General features: G+C 36.0%; 2 protein-coding genes across 2 annotated transcripts; both read left to right on the top strand.

The window, feature by feature from the left end:
• The first annotated feature begins 371 nt into the window (after positions 1-371).
• On the top strand, positions 372-4999 carry LOC107787901 (mechanosensitive ion channel protein 6). The gene is made up of 5 exons (XM_016609514.2): positions 372-2271; positions 2839-2962; positions 3360-3653; positions 3742-3944; positions 4359-4999. Exons 1-5 carry the CDS (start codon positions 575-577, stop codon positions 4642-4644), a joined length of 2604 nt encoding a protein of 867 aa, XP_016465000.2. The 5' UTR covers positions 372-574; the 3' UTR covers positions 4645-4999.
• Positions 5000-7305: 2306 nt separating this feature from the next.
• Positions 7306-8055, top strand: LOC142162437 (uncharacterized). Its single transcript, XM_075218792.1, has one exon. The coding sequence runs from the start codon at positions 7306-7308 to the stop codon at positions 8053-8055; it is 750 nt and encodes a 249-aa protein (XP_075074893.1).
• Positions 8056-16011: the final 7956 nt, after the last annotated feature.

Raw genomic sequence — 16011 nt, 5'->3', positions numbered from 1 at the left:
CTGGGATTGTTATCCCACCATTTCATAAGGATAAAACTAACACTACAATCTGGGGATAACTAATTCGGGGATTAGCTATATCACGATTTTTTCTCAACCAAACATGAGATAAACTGATCTAAAATTTAATATCGGAATTAATTATCTCTTATCCCTCGTACCAAACGAGTCCTAAATATTTTTGTAACTATGAATTATTTCATTTAAAATTAAATTATTTTGAATATAAAGAGATTAAAAAAAAACAAAAAATGGAAAAAATATCTCCTAAATTAGGACATAAATAAATATTTAAGAAAGGGAGAGAATAATACATCTTGTGCTCTTACCTAAAACTACTTTATTGCACCCTCTTTATTACTATGTATATTGTAGTATTTAATAGGATTATTAAATTGCTCTGCGATCTCCCTCCTCTCTCCTGTTACCACTTACCTTCGACGCCTCAAACTCCAACACCTCATAATCTTCTCCATTCTTTTACTCTAAAATATCACGTCTCCCTTCTTTTACTTTACACCTTATTTTTAGTTGTTATAACTAACCCACTTTTGCTTCTTTAATTAATTAATCAATGGACAAACTTAGAAAATCCTTTAAATCTCTTTCCCCTGATAATACTATTAACACTTCCTTACAGTCTGAAGAAGAACTCCAAGTTCTCTTGAACCAAACTGAAAAAGAAGGAAAAACCAATTTTACTATGACTTCTTCTTCCCCTGCTATGGATACATCCGATGCTATGGACGTTATCGTCAAAATTAACACCAGAGAAACCCCAAAAGGTCTTAAAGATACCGAACTTTCCTCTTCTTCAAAATCCCAGTTCAGTAAAAATGGTGGCAACAGCAACAGTAAAACGTGGAGAGATTCCAGTTATGATTTTACAAATGATGATGTTATGAAAGAACAATGGAACAGTAACAAAGATTTTGATTTTGTAACGGAGTCGCCGTTATCTAGAGTTAATGAAGAGAGTCCCAATAACGGTGGTGGCGTTCTTACACCGAGGGATGTTAAGGTTTCGTTTAACGACCACCTTAACGAAACAAAACGACGCCGTTCTAGTGCTAGTGGTGGAGAAGCTGGTGTACAAGATGAAGTTTTGTTATGCAGTTCCACCTCTTCATTCAGGTCAAAATCTAGTCTTTTGAAAACGAAGACAAAATCAAGATTAATGGACCCACCTGAACAAGATCATAAGTCTCAGAAGATGACGATGAAATCTGGGTTTTTAGGAAAAGGTAGTGAAATTGATGAAGAGGATCCTTTTTGGGATGAGGATTTGCCTGAGCAATATAAGAAGATGAAGTTCAGTACATTGAGTGTTCTTCAGTTGGTAAGTTTGATTTTGATTATTGCTGCTTTAATTTGTAGTTTAACAATTCGAGTTTTAAGGGAAAAGAGGATCTTTGAGCTTGAATTGTGGAAATGGGAGTTAATGGTTTTGGTGTTAATTTCTGGGAGATTGGTTTCTGGTTGGTTGATTAGGATTGTGGTTTACTTCATTGAGCGTAATTTTTTGTGGCGAAAGCGGGTTTTATATTTTGTTTATGGATTGAGGAATGCAGTGCAGAACTGTATTTGGTTGAGTTTTGTGTTGATAGCTTGGCAATCTATTTTTGATAAGAAGGTTGAGAGGGTGACCCATGGGAAGGTGTTACCTTACGTGTCTCGCGTTTGGGTGTGTCTTTTGGTTGGTACATTCATTTGGCTGCTGAAAACCCTACTTGTAAAGGTGCTGGCTATGTCGTTTCATGTTACTGCATTCTTTGATCGGATTCAAGAATCTTTGTTTAATCAGTACGTGATTGAAACGTTGTCTGGGCCACCGTTTGTTGAAATTGAGAATGAACAAGAGGAGGAGGAGAAAGTTATGGCCGAGGTGCAGAAGCTTCAGAATGCTGGAGCTACATTGCCTGCTGATCTAAAAGCAGCCATATTACAGAAGAGACCAATTGGAACAGCACGGACTAGTCCCCCATCTGCTATTGCAAGGAGTCCTGTTTTCTCCAGGGTCATGTCGAAGAAGGAAAAGGAAGAAGAAGGGGGTATCACTTTAGATCATCTGCATAGGTTGAATCAGAAGAACATTTCAGCTTGGAATATGAAAAGATTGACAAATATTGTTAGGAAAGGGGTGCTGTCAACTCTGCATGATCAGCTACAGGAATCAACAGATGAGGGTGAATCTGTAGAGATCACAAGTGAAAAACTGGCTAAAGTTGCAGCCAGGAAGATATTTAACAATGTGGCCAAGCCGGGCTCCAAGTAAGTTATTTCCTCTGGAAAACAAAGTTTATTGCTCCTTATTGGAACTCATATACCTTTTAATCTGCCAATATTGTTGCTCTTAAGTTCCTATGTTTGGATTTGCATACATTTCTTGCATTATTAATACCTTGTTAATTTTTCAAGCAGCATTAAAGTGGACGAGAAAGAGAGTTTTAGACGTATGCCCATTATTTCATTCTGTATTGTTTTATGCTTGCTCCGTCAGTGCCTTTTGAGTTCTTTTTTTCGGCTTCGCATAGTGGGGGTTGCTTTCATTAGTCCGTGCTTTTAAAGGAGAGTGATGCTCTTGCATATGTAAGCTACATACTGGCATTGCAGCTTTTCTGTTGAAAGTTTTAGTATCTCAGGCTAATGTGCTGAACCTCATTGTGTTGTTCGCTGAGTCAAAATCAGCAAGCCAATGATAAGTGCCTGTTATCCTGAAAACTGGAGCGAAATATTTTGCCTACAAGTCCGTTATATTCCAAGCTTTTATGCTGTTACATCATCCTACTTTTCCTTTATCATTTGCTTACTTAATGCATACTCTGGGATTGCCATCAGGTTCATCTATCTGGAGGATTTTATGCGTTTTATGAGAGAAGATGAGGCTCTGAAAACAATACGCCTCTTTGAAGGTGGAACTGAAGCCAAAGGTGTCAGTAAGCGGGCTTTAAAAACTTGGGTGGTGAGTACAATTTCCCTATATTCTCCATGAAGTTTTGAAAAAGCTTACAGTTTCACTTTTTTCACTTAATAGGAATATGCATTAAAGGAAATGTAGCTATTTATGATCTTCAAACTCATTTCAAGGCATTGTTTACAAAATGAATGCAAGATGTCTTAGTTTCAAAAAACGCATTTTCATTATTTTTACATTGTATTGGTGGATATTGGTGTGTGAAGTAAGAGTATCCAGAGAATCTAATATGGTTGTGTTAGATGAATATAGCTGAATGAATTTGAACTAAAAGTAAATGGAAGATTCTGAATATGTACTATGTACTGGGTAGGGGGAGCATCCGTTCGTACAACTTGATTGATAGACGACACTTGAGGTAGTAAATTTTTCTTTTTGCTTCCAGGTGAATGCATTTAGAGAACGCAGAGCTCTTGCTTTGTCTTTGAATGATACAAAGACTGCTGTGAAGAAACTGCATCATATGTTGAATGTCCTCGTGGCAGTTATCATAGTGGTCATTTGGCTCCTTATACTGAGAGTTGCCAACACACATTTCTTGGTTTTGATGAGTTCCCAAGTTCTCCTGGTGGTATTCATGTTCGGAAACTCAGCCAAGACAACCTTTGAGGCAATCATTTTTTTATTCGTCATGCACCCATTTGATGTAGGTGATCGTCTTGAAGTCGAAGGAGTTCAGGTGAGAAACTTTTCCACTTTAAAACAATTGATCTGACTGTATTATCATTTATGTTGTAGTAAAAAAAAATCTGATATTTGCGTTCCAGATGATAGTCGAAGAGATGAATATATTGACGACAGTTTTCCTGAGATACGATAACCAGAAGATCATCTATCCAAACAGTGTCTTGTCTACAAAGCCCATAAGTAATTACTATCGCAGTCCACACATGGGAGATGCAATTGACTTCTGCATTCATATTTCCACTCCTATGGACAAGATTGCTGCAATGAAGGAGAAAATCACAAGGTATCTGCAAAGATGCATCTCCTTTTTCTTATTACGTACTTTATTTCAGTCTTGGCATGCTTTCCTTTACTCTTTTATGACGCAAAACACCAGAGGAATTGGATATTCTTATTCTTTGAAACATTACTACGACTGGGTGGCAATAAGGAACTCAAATTAGTATCTTGTACTATGACTTTATAACTTCATCGTAGTTTAACCAGTTGAAGCAAGTTACTTCCTTTGCGTTCGAATTTACCAACTCATTCTTTTGAACCTAAACCTAATAGTGTGAAAAATCTTTACATTGTCAGTAGATAAAAGCTTAACTCGTGAAAATGTTCCTTTTCACTTTGCATCCAAGCACAATCAAGAGAAACTGATGAATGTTTCTTGTATTTTTGCTTATCTCATGAATTGCTTTTGCAATGGCAGGTTTGTCGACAACAAGAGCGATCATTGGTATCCAGCTCCATTGATTGTAATGAGGGATGTGGAAGACTTAAACAGGATAAAATGGTCAGTGTGGCTTTCGCATACAATGAATCACCAAGATATGGGAGAGAGATGGTCAAGGAGAGCTCTTTTAGTTGAAGAGATGATAAAGATATTCAGGGAGCTTGATATTGAATACCGTATGCTGCCTCTTGATGTCAACGTTCGTAACTTGCCACCATTGCCATCAAGTAGAGTTCCCTCTAACTGGACAATTTGTGCTTAGTCAATCTTAAGATGACTGAAATGGTTGCCGGAGATATCTAATGTGGGGTGAATGCCAGTGAACTAGAAGCAGATTCAACGTATAAGCAGCAGGTGGACGACCTGGATGCATACACATTGTCTCTGATTCGAGCTATATACTTACAACAACCACATACCTAGTATTATCCCACACCGTGGGGTCTGGGAGGGTAGTATGTATAGAAAATTCAAAGTTGAATGTTAATATCTTTTAAGAGGTGCAATACCTCATGCTTATTATAGATAGTTTATCTGTACTTAGTTTTAAATACAGTCAAACTCTTTGTCATTCTCTATATTAGCAGTTCACTATAACATCCAAGTTTTCTTTGGAACCAATATTTCGTATTATGTTATAATATTTATTCTCTACAACAGTACTTCACTATAGCAGCTAAAAATACTCTGGAACAAATAAGGCTGTTATAGAGGACTGTTATAGAGAAGTTTGACTGTATTCAATGGTCAATAATCGGCTTCCCTGGTTCAAGGTTTTCACCTTCATAAATGAAGTGCATCAGTTCTATTGATCACCAATTTTTTGAGTAAGGGCTTCTAGAGTTGGTTGACCAAATTAAAGTGAGAATCCTAAATTTCATTACCAAGGTTTCTTTTTAGTCTGTTCGTACATAGTTGCATGTTTAGTGTACAAAAAATGAATCCATTTAAAAAAGCCAAGGAATATTGATTACTGTGGATGATTATAATGTCCTTGTATCCGACCTAAACAGCCAATGACTGGCGCCAAAATTATTTCGGCTTTGTCCAGCTGAAAATTACGTGATTTGACTTGACATCCTAAAGAAACACAACAGGTCGGTAAGTATCAATTCGCCAATTATATGTGCTAGTCATGTCAATATACTTTCTTTCCAATTTATTTGGTACAATTTTCTATTAGTCCATTAAAAACTAATATCAATTTTTTTTATATTTGAAAGTAATTAAATATTTAGTTTATTCTTGTCAATGGTCCCGTTGTATAAGAACAAAGGTGATGTCCAGAGCTGTAACAACTATAGGGGCATCAAATTACTAAGTCATACCATGAAAGTTTGGGAGAAAGTGGTAGAAATGAGAGTGCGAAGGACGATGTCTATTTCAGACAACCAGTTCGGGTTCATGCCGGGGCGATCTACCACAGAAGTTATCCACCTTATTAGGAGGATGGTGGAACAGTACAGGGATAGGAAGAAGGATCTCCACATGGTGTTTATTGATCTGGAGAAAGCGTACGATAGGGTTCCTAGGCAGGTCTTATGGAGCTGCTTAGAGGATAAAGAGGTCCCGGTTGACTATATTAGGGTGATTAAAGATATGTATGCTGGATCTAAGACTCGGGTTAGGACAGTAGGAGGCGACTCTAAACACTTTCCAGTTGTTACGGGGTTGCACCAAGGGCCTGCGCTCAGCCCATTCCTATTTGCCCTGGTGATGGATGCACTGACTCATCATATTCAAGGGGAGGTGCCATGGTGCATGCTATTTGCTGATGACATTATTCTAATTGACGAGACACGAGGCAGCGTCAACGAGAGGCTAGAGATTTGGAGACATGCTCTTGAGTCTAAAGGTTTCAAGTTGAGCAGGACGAAGACGGAATACCTCGAGTGCAAATTTGGAGTTGAGCCGACGGAAGCGGGAGTTGAAGTGAGGCTTGACTCTCAAGTCATTCCCAAGAGGGGTAGTTTCAAGTACCTTGGATCGGTTATTCAGGGGATCGGGGAGATTGACGAGGATGTCACACACCGTATATGGGTGGGGTGGATGAAGTGGAGGTTAGCATCGGGAGTCTTGTGTGATAAGAAAGTGCCACCGTTACTAAAAGGTAAGTTTTATAGAGCAGTGGTTAGGCCTGCCATGTTATATGGAACTGAATGTTGGCCGGTAAAGAACTCACACATCCAGAAGATGAAAGTAGCATAGATGAGGATGTTGAGGTGGATGTGCGGGCATACAAGGATGGATAAGATTAGGAATGAAGATATTCGAGAGAAGGTGGGCATGGCCCCCATGGAGGACAAGATGCGGGAAGTAAGACTCAGATGGTTCGGGCACATTTAGAGGAGGAGCACTGATGCACCGGTGAGGAGGTATGAGCGACTGGCTGTAGTGGGCACGCGGAGAGGTAGAGGGCGACCTAAGAAGTATTGGGGAGAGGTAATCAGACAGGACATGGCGCGACTTAGGATTACTGAGGACATGGCCCTTGACAGGGAATTATGGAGGTCGAGCATTACGGTTGTAGGTTAGGGGAAACTTGTGAATATTTCTACAACACACTAGAGTGAGACTAGCCGGTTAGGAGTTAGACTAAGAATGTCATTGGTCGTCTATTGATGCAGGGCTTTAACTGCTAGTTTTACTATATTAGCCATCTATTTCGTATTTCGTATAATGTATTTCATATCTCTTATATTGCTGTTATTTTATTATGCATTTTATGGTACTAATATATCGGCTCTTGTTGCTTTTATGAGCCGAGGGTCTCCTGGAAACAGCCTCTCTACCCTTCGGGGTAGGGGAAAGGTCTGCGTACATATTACCCTCCCCAGACCCCACTTGTGGGATTATACTGGGCCGTTGTTGTTGTTGTTGTTGCTTGTCATATGCAGGTCGTTTGCAATTGATAAAGAGTGTGATGATAGCTATTCAATCTTTCTTGTCACAAATCTTTCCTTTGCCAAAAAAGATCCTGATAAAGATTGAAAGTATATGCAAAAGATTTATGTGGACAGGGGAGACAGATGGGAGCAAGAAGGCTTTGGTTGCTTGGAAACAATTATGCTGGCCAAAGACTGCAGGAGGACTGAATATAACAGATATAATCATTTGGAACAAAGCAACAATTCTGAAGCACCTTTGGAACTTATGCAAAAAGAAGGATCGATTGTGGATTCAATGGATGCACACATATTACATAAAGCAAGATATAGTATGGAATGTTAAAGCTAAACAAGTAGCATGGCTGACTCAAAAGATTCTAGGAGCTAGAAAATACTTGACAGAAGCTAATATCAATGTGGCAGAGGTGATGAATGGGAATAATTACTCCATTCGAGATGTCTATAATAAGCTAAGGGGTGAGTTCACAAAGGTCCCATGGAGAAGAGTGCTACGTAACAATGATAGCTGTCCCAAATGGCTATTCATTGTTTATATAGCCATACAAAGCAGATTATACACTAAAGACAGGCTTATGAAATGGGGGAGCATAACAAGTGCAGAATGTGTCTTGTGCGAGGAAAATGATGAAGATCATGAGCATTTGTTTTTTAAATGCAAGTTTTCAGCAACAATATGGGAGAGGTTACTGAAATGGGCTGGAGTAGGACAAGCTGCCAGGAAATGGAATGAAGAAATAAGCTGGGCCATTAAGTTTGCAACATGAAGAAGAACATCGGCAGCTCCATATAGACTGATGCTTGCAGGCACTATGTATTACATATGGCAAGAGAGGAACTGGAGGATCTTTCGAAAGCATAAAAAGAGAGCTGAGGATTTGACTAGATTGATAATCCAAGACATTCATTGTCGGGGTAGTATGAGAACTAGTTTAGAGGAAAAGCTAAAGTCCTTAAATTTTTATCCTTAGATTGCTATGTTGATACTGATTAGCTGATGTAGTGCTTATAGTTGGGGCTATATGTCCAACTATAAGGTGGATATGGGTTTTTTGTTCTGCAAATGTATTCATTTTTCCTAGGTAATAAAATTTTAAATTACCAAAAAAAAAAAGAGGAAAAGCCCTCTCCTTAAGCCAAGTGGCAACCTTAAAATTAGCCACATATAATATATTAACTAATTAACTACAATTAACTAATAACTAATTCTGCCATATGGCATAACCAAAACTAGAAATTTTAATATATAATGCTTAAAAATATTATTAATAAATTTAAATAATTTAATAATATCGAGTATTAATTTAAATAATATAAATATTCATAGAAAGATTATAAAATCACACATTGATCTGTACTATATTAAAGGATATAAATGAATAATGATATTGTTTTTTGGTCAAAATGGATAATGATATTAAATAGAGAGGAAAGTTAGTGAAGGCCACATGAAATACTGTATATTTAGGTAACGTAATAGCAATAATTAAAAATTTAAAAATATTTAATATTAGAAATAGAAGGAAAAGATGATTTGAATTTGAGATTAATTTAAAATTGCTCAAACTATGGATAGGACCACAAAATTAAAGTTTTACTGGATAAAGAAAATTAATAATTAGATAATATCAAAATTTTAAGAATACAAAATAAATGTCTTATGTAGGTAATTTAGTAAAAAAAAAAAAGTTAAATTTGTATCCTGAAACTAAAAGAAAGAAAATTTAATTGCATGCGATATAAAAATAATTATAAGAAAATACAATAAATTTATAATATAATAATTAAAAAAACTTATATATTAATATTTTAGACTAATTCAAAGTTATAACTTAAAATAAAATGTGATACTACATATTTTGATTATTTATAAAATATTAATATACAAAACTAATTAAAATTTCATAATAGGGGTAAGAATATATAAAGATGAAAATAAAGATAGTGTAAAAATATTTATACTTTGAATTAATATGAAGATAAGTATATTAAATAATTAAATGACACTAAAAATATTATTGATGGATTTAAATGACAAAAGAGCTCTAAGTAAGAGGATAAAAGTATATAAATACATTAATTTTAGGAATAAAAAATTTATATTTATATATGACTATCAAAAGGGTAATAAGCTAGTTACTAAGTCAAATTGGTAAGCTAATAAAAGATCACATGAAAATATAACAATATTAAGTAATAAATAGTGCAACAACTATAAGCAAAGATTAAATAAAGATTTTTCTTTTTTGGTAAAAATGTGGAAGGACAAGACTTATTCGATTCTGAGGTAGGCAAAATACATAGATTGCTACCTAAACTATGGACCAAATCCCCCTTACACACTTTCTGACAGTGAAAATTATTTTATACGCTCAACCTTTCAAAGTGTGTCCATGACACACCACTTTTATAGTTGACCAGTTTCACAAAACATGTCTATGTCACGCACCAATGAGGTTTCGATACGTGTCCTTAACGCAAAAAATACTTAGATTTACAAATATACCCTCATCTCCTTCCCTCTTAGATTTCTGGACTCTTTTTTCCGGATTAAAGTTCTCTTTTAGTTGTTTTTTTTTTCTTTCAAAGCCACCCTAATCAATTTCAATTCATTCCAAAAATAAGATTTAGCTTTGTGCAAGTGTTTTCATCAAGGACCTTGATTACCCACTTGAATTTGAACATGAAATTTCATATCCAAATTTTATTCCGACTTCAACCTTCGAAGCTTTGCCGGCAATGGTGATTTGAATATTACTCCACCCAAATCTCATCCCAAATAGTGATTACAATTCAATTTTCGATCTTAGAACACCACTATTTTTAAAAATAAATTGTTGATTTAAAATTATTAATTTTATTGTAATAGATTTGATGTGAGTTCCATTGTTCGAGTCAAAGATAAAATTCAATTTTGAACTCGAATTTATAGTTGGCATCAATGGATAATAATTGTGTGGGTTGAAATTTGAAAGCAACTGCTGATTTCAAAAGACTTCAATGGCGAGCAGAATGCAAAAATAGTTACTGAGTTCTAGGTTGATGCTAATTTGAGATCTAAAAATTATGTGGATTGTTTGATGTTTGGAATTGATTAAAAACTAATCCTTGAGCTTAAAACCATTTGAACGAAGTGATTTCACGAGGAATTCTGAACTTCCATGGTTGAGTTCTTATGACTTCAAAACCGAGTTAAAGTTTTAATTTTTTTTTTTTAAAAAATTTTTGGAGTTCACTCGCCCTTTTTTTGTGTATAATACGTGAGTGCCAGCTAAGCAAAGTGGTGTGTTATAGACACTTTTGAAAGGTTGAGTGTGTAAGTTAATTTTCGCCGTCAGAAAGTGTGTAACAGAGATTTGGTTTATAGTTCAGGTGGTAACTTATGTATTTTGCCTTTTGAGGTAAAACATAAAGTGGTAGTAAGAATTTTGTTAAAGTAATATGTGTCACACCTCCTTTTTTCCTCGGGGATAGGGAGTTTTTCCAATTAAAGTGAAATTATTTGAAATGAGATTATTTATTAATCAGAGTCGTCACTTGGGATAATTATTATGGTGTCCCAAGTCACCAGTTTATTTTAAATCCCAAATCGAGAAAAATTGACTTCATTTAAAAGTCTGCGAAACCAGAAAAACTAGGTAAGGAATTTTGTTAACCCGGGAGAAGGTGTTAGGCATTCCCGGGTTCCGTGGTTCGAGCACGGTCGCTTAACTATTAATAATTGGCCTAATTATCTGATTTAATATATGTTTTAAACCTATTGTGCATTTTTAACTTTCTAACCACTTTTATTATTTATGGAATTTATTTGAACAAGTCACGATGTCGTGCACTCGTTTGTTTTTGTACATATTGCGAATCGCGCCACGTGAAATGCACCCGCGATTTACAACATGTTTATTTTTATTATTACTCGAAGTTGAGGTCAAGACGCGTGAAATGCGCACTCGAATTGGGAATTAAATATCATGACTATGCCACGGGAACCGTATCCATCATCACGATAATTTATTTAAACGTGCCTAAAGCAAACTACGATATTCATAGTATTATCTTCCTAAGGTTTGAGATCCGTTGTGACAAATCTAGAATTATGAAAATAACTTTGTGGATGAAGTATACCAACAGTTTATTTTAATTCAACATTTTACGGCCAAATTATTAGAAAAAAGTGTATAAACTTCACTCGTGAATCAATCGCACATAATGAGAAAATGAGACGAACCCTAATTAAAAGGCAGAATAGCCTAATAGAAACTTGTACTTGTTTGCGTGTGTCATCCCGATTCTTGTACTCAATGAAGCTTCATCTAGACACTTATAGTTATTCAAAATCAATATTTTAAACCCTCTAACCGCATGTGTTCTTCAAACGCCCTGATGTGGCATATGTGGATGCCGCATCAGTATCCACATCAGATTTTCTTTATTAGTTAATTTTAATTTTTAATATTATTCAAAATTATATTTTTTTCTTTCTTATTCCACTATCCCCTTCGTCACCTTCCTCCTCACTCACCATCTTTATTCTTCACAATTCATCACACATTTACCACCACCTTCAAAATAGCTCACTGAGTAACATTAAATTGTTATGATAAAAATAATGAGAGAAAGAATTTATCTAACTCTTGTTTTTCATCAGTAATCACTTTTCTACTCTTCCTTTTTCTTTTTCTTTTTCAACTCAACTCTTAAAAATCGCGCCACCAACACCTGCAATTCCTCTCCGATCACCCTTTACCTAAAAAACATTTTCACATCTAATACTCCACCATAGCACCATCAATCAACTACAAAAAAAGAATCAATCTGAAACGACTCCTAAAAACCATCTCACCCTAAGTTTTTTAAGATTCCTCTACCGGAAAATGGCTTGTCGGAGAACTTCTTGCACTTTTTCTAATTGTTTCCTTGCAAAACTCGTCTTCAGAAGCTTGGGGGAGGGTGGGATTTAGAAAAGAACTTTCTTCATAAGTTGTTACCAATTTGGGAATGTTTAGATCTGGGGCAAAAATGGGGAATTTAGAAAAGAACTTTCTTCAGGCGACAAGGAACATTTGTGGTGGATGAGAGGTGGTGGAACGATTGTATTGTAGTTGGATTTTGGGTTAAAATGGGGGAGAGGTAATAACTGGAAGAAGGGAGGAGGAGAGAGAAAAATGGGAAAGGAGGAGATGGAAAAAATGTAAAGAGAAAGCACTCTAACTTTTCTTTGCATTTAACTTTTTGTATTTTTCTTTTCTTTTTTTATTTCTTTTTTTTATCATTTTAATTATTTTTTGATTTAAATAATTATACTGTATACGCGTGAAATACACATATTTTGTCCAGCTCAGCTGTCAAGCTGCCACACAGATTCGGTCAACGATCAAACAGATTTAAAATATTAATTTTGAATAACTATAAGTGTCTGGATGAAACTTCATTGAGTACAAGGACGGGAATGACAAACGCGAACAAGTACAAGTGTCTATGAGACTATTCTGCCTAATTAAAATAACAACTCCAAAGACATATGGCCGGATAAAAAGATAATAGATCTAAACAAAATAAATTCTGTACAAAGGACTAAACCGCTAATGCTTCTGATTCAACAAAGAAAACCAACATTTTACAACTTAAGAAATTAATATTATTAAATTGTTCACCAAATAAATGTGCACCACCCTTCATTAGCTCAAAACCAATCTGCTTTTAATTCCAAAAACTTGTTCTATCCTATTTAATTAATGAATTCAACAGTAAAATCATATTAGTTCACAAATCTGTAAAATATCAATATCGATCAAAGCAGTAACACATCGCTAAAAATGTACAAAGCAACAAAATTGCACAAAAACACAAATTCAACAGTAAAATCATATTAGTTCGAAAATCAGTACAATATCAATATCGATCAAAGCAATAACACATCGCTAAAAATGTACAAAGCAACAAAATTGCACAAAAATACAAATTCAACATTAATTATATTAAAGCAAAAAATGAACCTCAAACTTTGAATCTGAAATTTTAACCGTTTTACAGCTCCACAATCCGAAATTGAATTAGGCCACTATGATGACCTAAAGGGTCATATTCTATTTTAGATCTCGAATCCGTATTTTGAGGCCTTAAAAACTTCATCTTATCTCTTCTCGATTTGCGTGCACAATCCGGGTGTGATTCCGGAAAGCCTTTATTTGGGAAATTTATGAAATAATAATTTTTGGCCTAAAAAGTTGATTTTTATTGACTTCGGTCAACGTTTTAGGTAAACATATCCGGACCCATATTCTGACGGTCCCGGTAGGTTCGTAGTAAAATATGGGACCTGGGTGTATGCCCAGAATCGAATTTTGAGTTCCCTAGCCTGAGAAATAAATTTTTGAAGGAAATTGATAAGACTGAAAATGTAATTATTAAAGGATTTGATCTTGTTGGTATCAGGCCCATATTTTAGTTTTGGAGCCTGGTATAGGTCCGTTATGATATTTATACCTTATTTGTGAAATTTGGTGAAGAACGGGACTGATTTGACGTGATTCGGACCTTAGGTTGAAAAGTTAGAAGTTTTGAAACTTTCTTGAAAATTTCATGCAATTTGGTACTAAATTCATAGTTCTAGGTGTTATTTTGGCGATTTGATCATGCGAGCAAGTTTGTATGATGTTTTAAAACTTGTGTGTATGATTGGTTTGGAGCCCCGAGGGCTCGGCTGAGTTTCGGATAGGCTACGGAGTGATTTAGAACTTAGAGAATATTGCTGGTGTGCTTCAGTTTGTTGTAGGCTCTCTGATTTCGCAATTACGAGATCATGCATCGTAATTGTGAGCCCTGCAGGGTTTGCATTTGCGAGCCTTTCATTGCAATTGCGATTAGAAGGCTAGGCCGACAGAGTTCGCAAATGCGAACAAAACTTCGCAATTGCGAAGGGAGACTCGGAGGGGTATGATCGCAAATGTGATCTTTTACTCGCATTTGTGAGGGACAGTGTTCGCAAATGCGACATTTTCCTCGCATTTGAGAAGGCAACAAGACTGTGAAGAGCTTCGCATTTGCGATGGCTCCTTCGCATTTGCGAAGCTCAAGTCGCAAATGCGACATCTGCAGCTGATAACTTTAGACTTAGACGGGATTTTTCATTCATTCTCCCATTTTTCAAAACCTAAAATTCAAGAGGCGATTTTCCAAAGGCTAGTTCTTCCAAATGCGAAGTTCAGGTCGCAAATGCGACATCTGCAACTGATAATTTTAGACTTAGATGGGATTTTTTATTTATTCTCCCATTTTTAAAAACCTAAACTTCAAGAGACGATTTTCCAAAGGCTAGTTCTTCTCCAAATCATAGGTAAATGATTCTTAACTCATTTCTTTCAATTTTTTACTTCTTTTCACAAGACTTCATCCTAGAATCTAGGGTTTTTCATAATGGAATTGGAGATTTTTGGGTAGAACTTAGAAATTTCAAAATTTGGGGATTTAGACCTCAAAATTGAGGTCGGATTCCAAAACCAATTGTATATCCGGAATCGGGGGTGAAGGGGTAATCGGGTTTTGATCCGAATTTCGGGTTTTGACCAAACGGGCCCGGGGTCGATTTTTGACCTTTTGGATATAATGTTGGGAAACATATAATTATGCATTAGAATTGGTTTCTTTAGCAGTAATTGATGTTATTAAGTTAATTATGACTAGATAGAGTGGATTAGAGGTGGAATCGAGAGGGAAAACGGTAATTGAGCTTTGAATTGACCGTTGGATTGAGGTAAGTATTTGGTCTAACTTTGACTCGAGGGATTAGGGATCCCCGACTTGATTGCTACGTGAAATTTCATATGCATGACATATAGGTGTAGTGACAAGTACCTTTGCGTTGCCAAATTACTTGTGTAGCATGTTCCCTTCCCCGTTCCCAATATATATTTTCTTGTCTTAACTGTTTCATGTTTATTGATGCTTCCATGTTTAACTGCTTCCTGTTAGATGTTGTTTTCTTTATTGAAGGTATTAGTTATTCCGTAATTTTATTGTGTTACATTATTGGTTAAGCTGGTTTACCGGTGTTCCATAGTATATTTTGGTTGGTCTCGTTGTGTAGTAATAACAGAGTGAGGTTTCATAATTGTATAGTCTTCTGTTTGACTTGGTTTGAGGTTTAAATATTGTTGAGGGTTTTTGAGCTAAACTGTGAAATTTCTATTCTTATTGTGTGATTGGTACTGATTGTCTGGTGGGATCGGGTTGCGCGCCAAAAGGAGTAATAAAGGTGGACAAGTGGGATCGGATTGCACGGCGCAACAGGAGGAATAAAGGTGATATATTGAGGAGTAATAAGGGTGGACTGATGGGATCGGGTTGCACGCCGCAACAAGGAGTAATAAGGGTGAACATTATTTTACTTATTATATGGTGGGAACGGGATGTGCGCCGCATCATTTTGTTGCTTATGTATTTTTTCCTTTGCTGTGATTCTATTTTGTAGCATTTTAATTCTCTTAAGGATTGGTTATAGCTGAGTACTGGCAAGATAATTGAGTTCTACTGCAAATTTCTGTTCCATTTCATTTCGTACTTCCTTTTGTATTATCAACTGTATGCAGGTTATATCGTAAATGCCCCGCCTTAGCCTCGTTACTACCTCATCGAGGTTAGGCTCGACACTTACTAGTACATGGGGTCGGCTGTACTGATACTACACTCTGCACTTTCTATGCAGATTTTGGAGCTGAATGTGGCTG

The sequence above is a fragment of the Nicotiana tabacum genome, chromosome 1 (assembly GCF_000715075.1).
Source record: "Nicotiana tabacum cultivar K326 chromosome 1, ASM71507v2, whole genome shotgun sequence".
NCBI classification, from domain to species: Eukaryota; Viridiplantae; Streptophyta; class Magnoliopsida; order Solanales; family Solanaceae; genus Nicotiana; species Nicotiana tabacum.
Note: the sequence above shows the minus strand (reverse complement) of the source record. Positions and strands in the feature narration are given on the sequence as shown.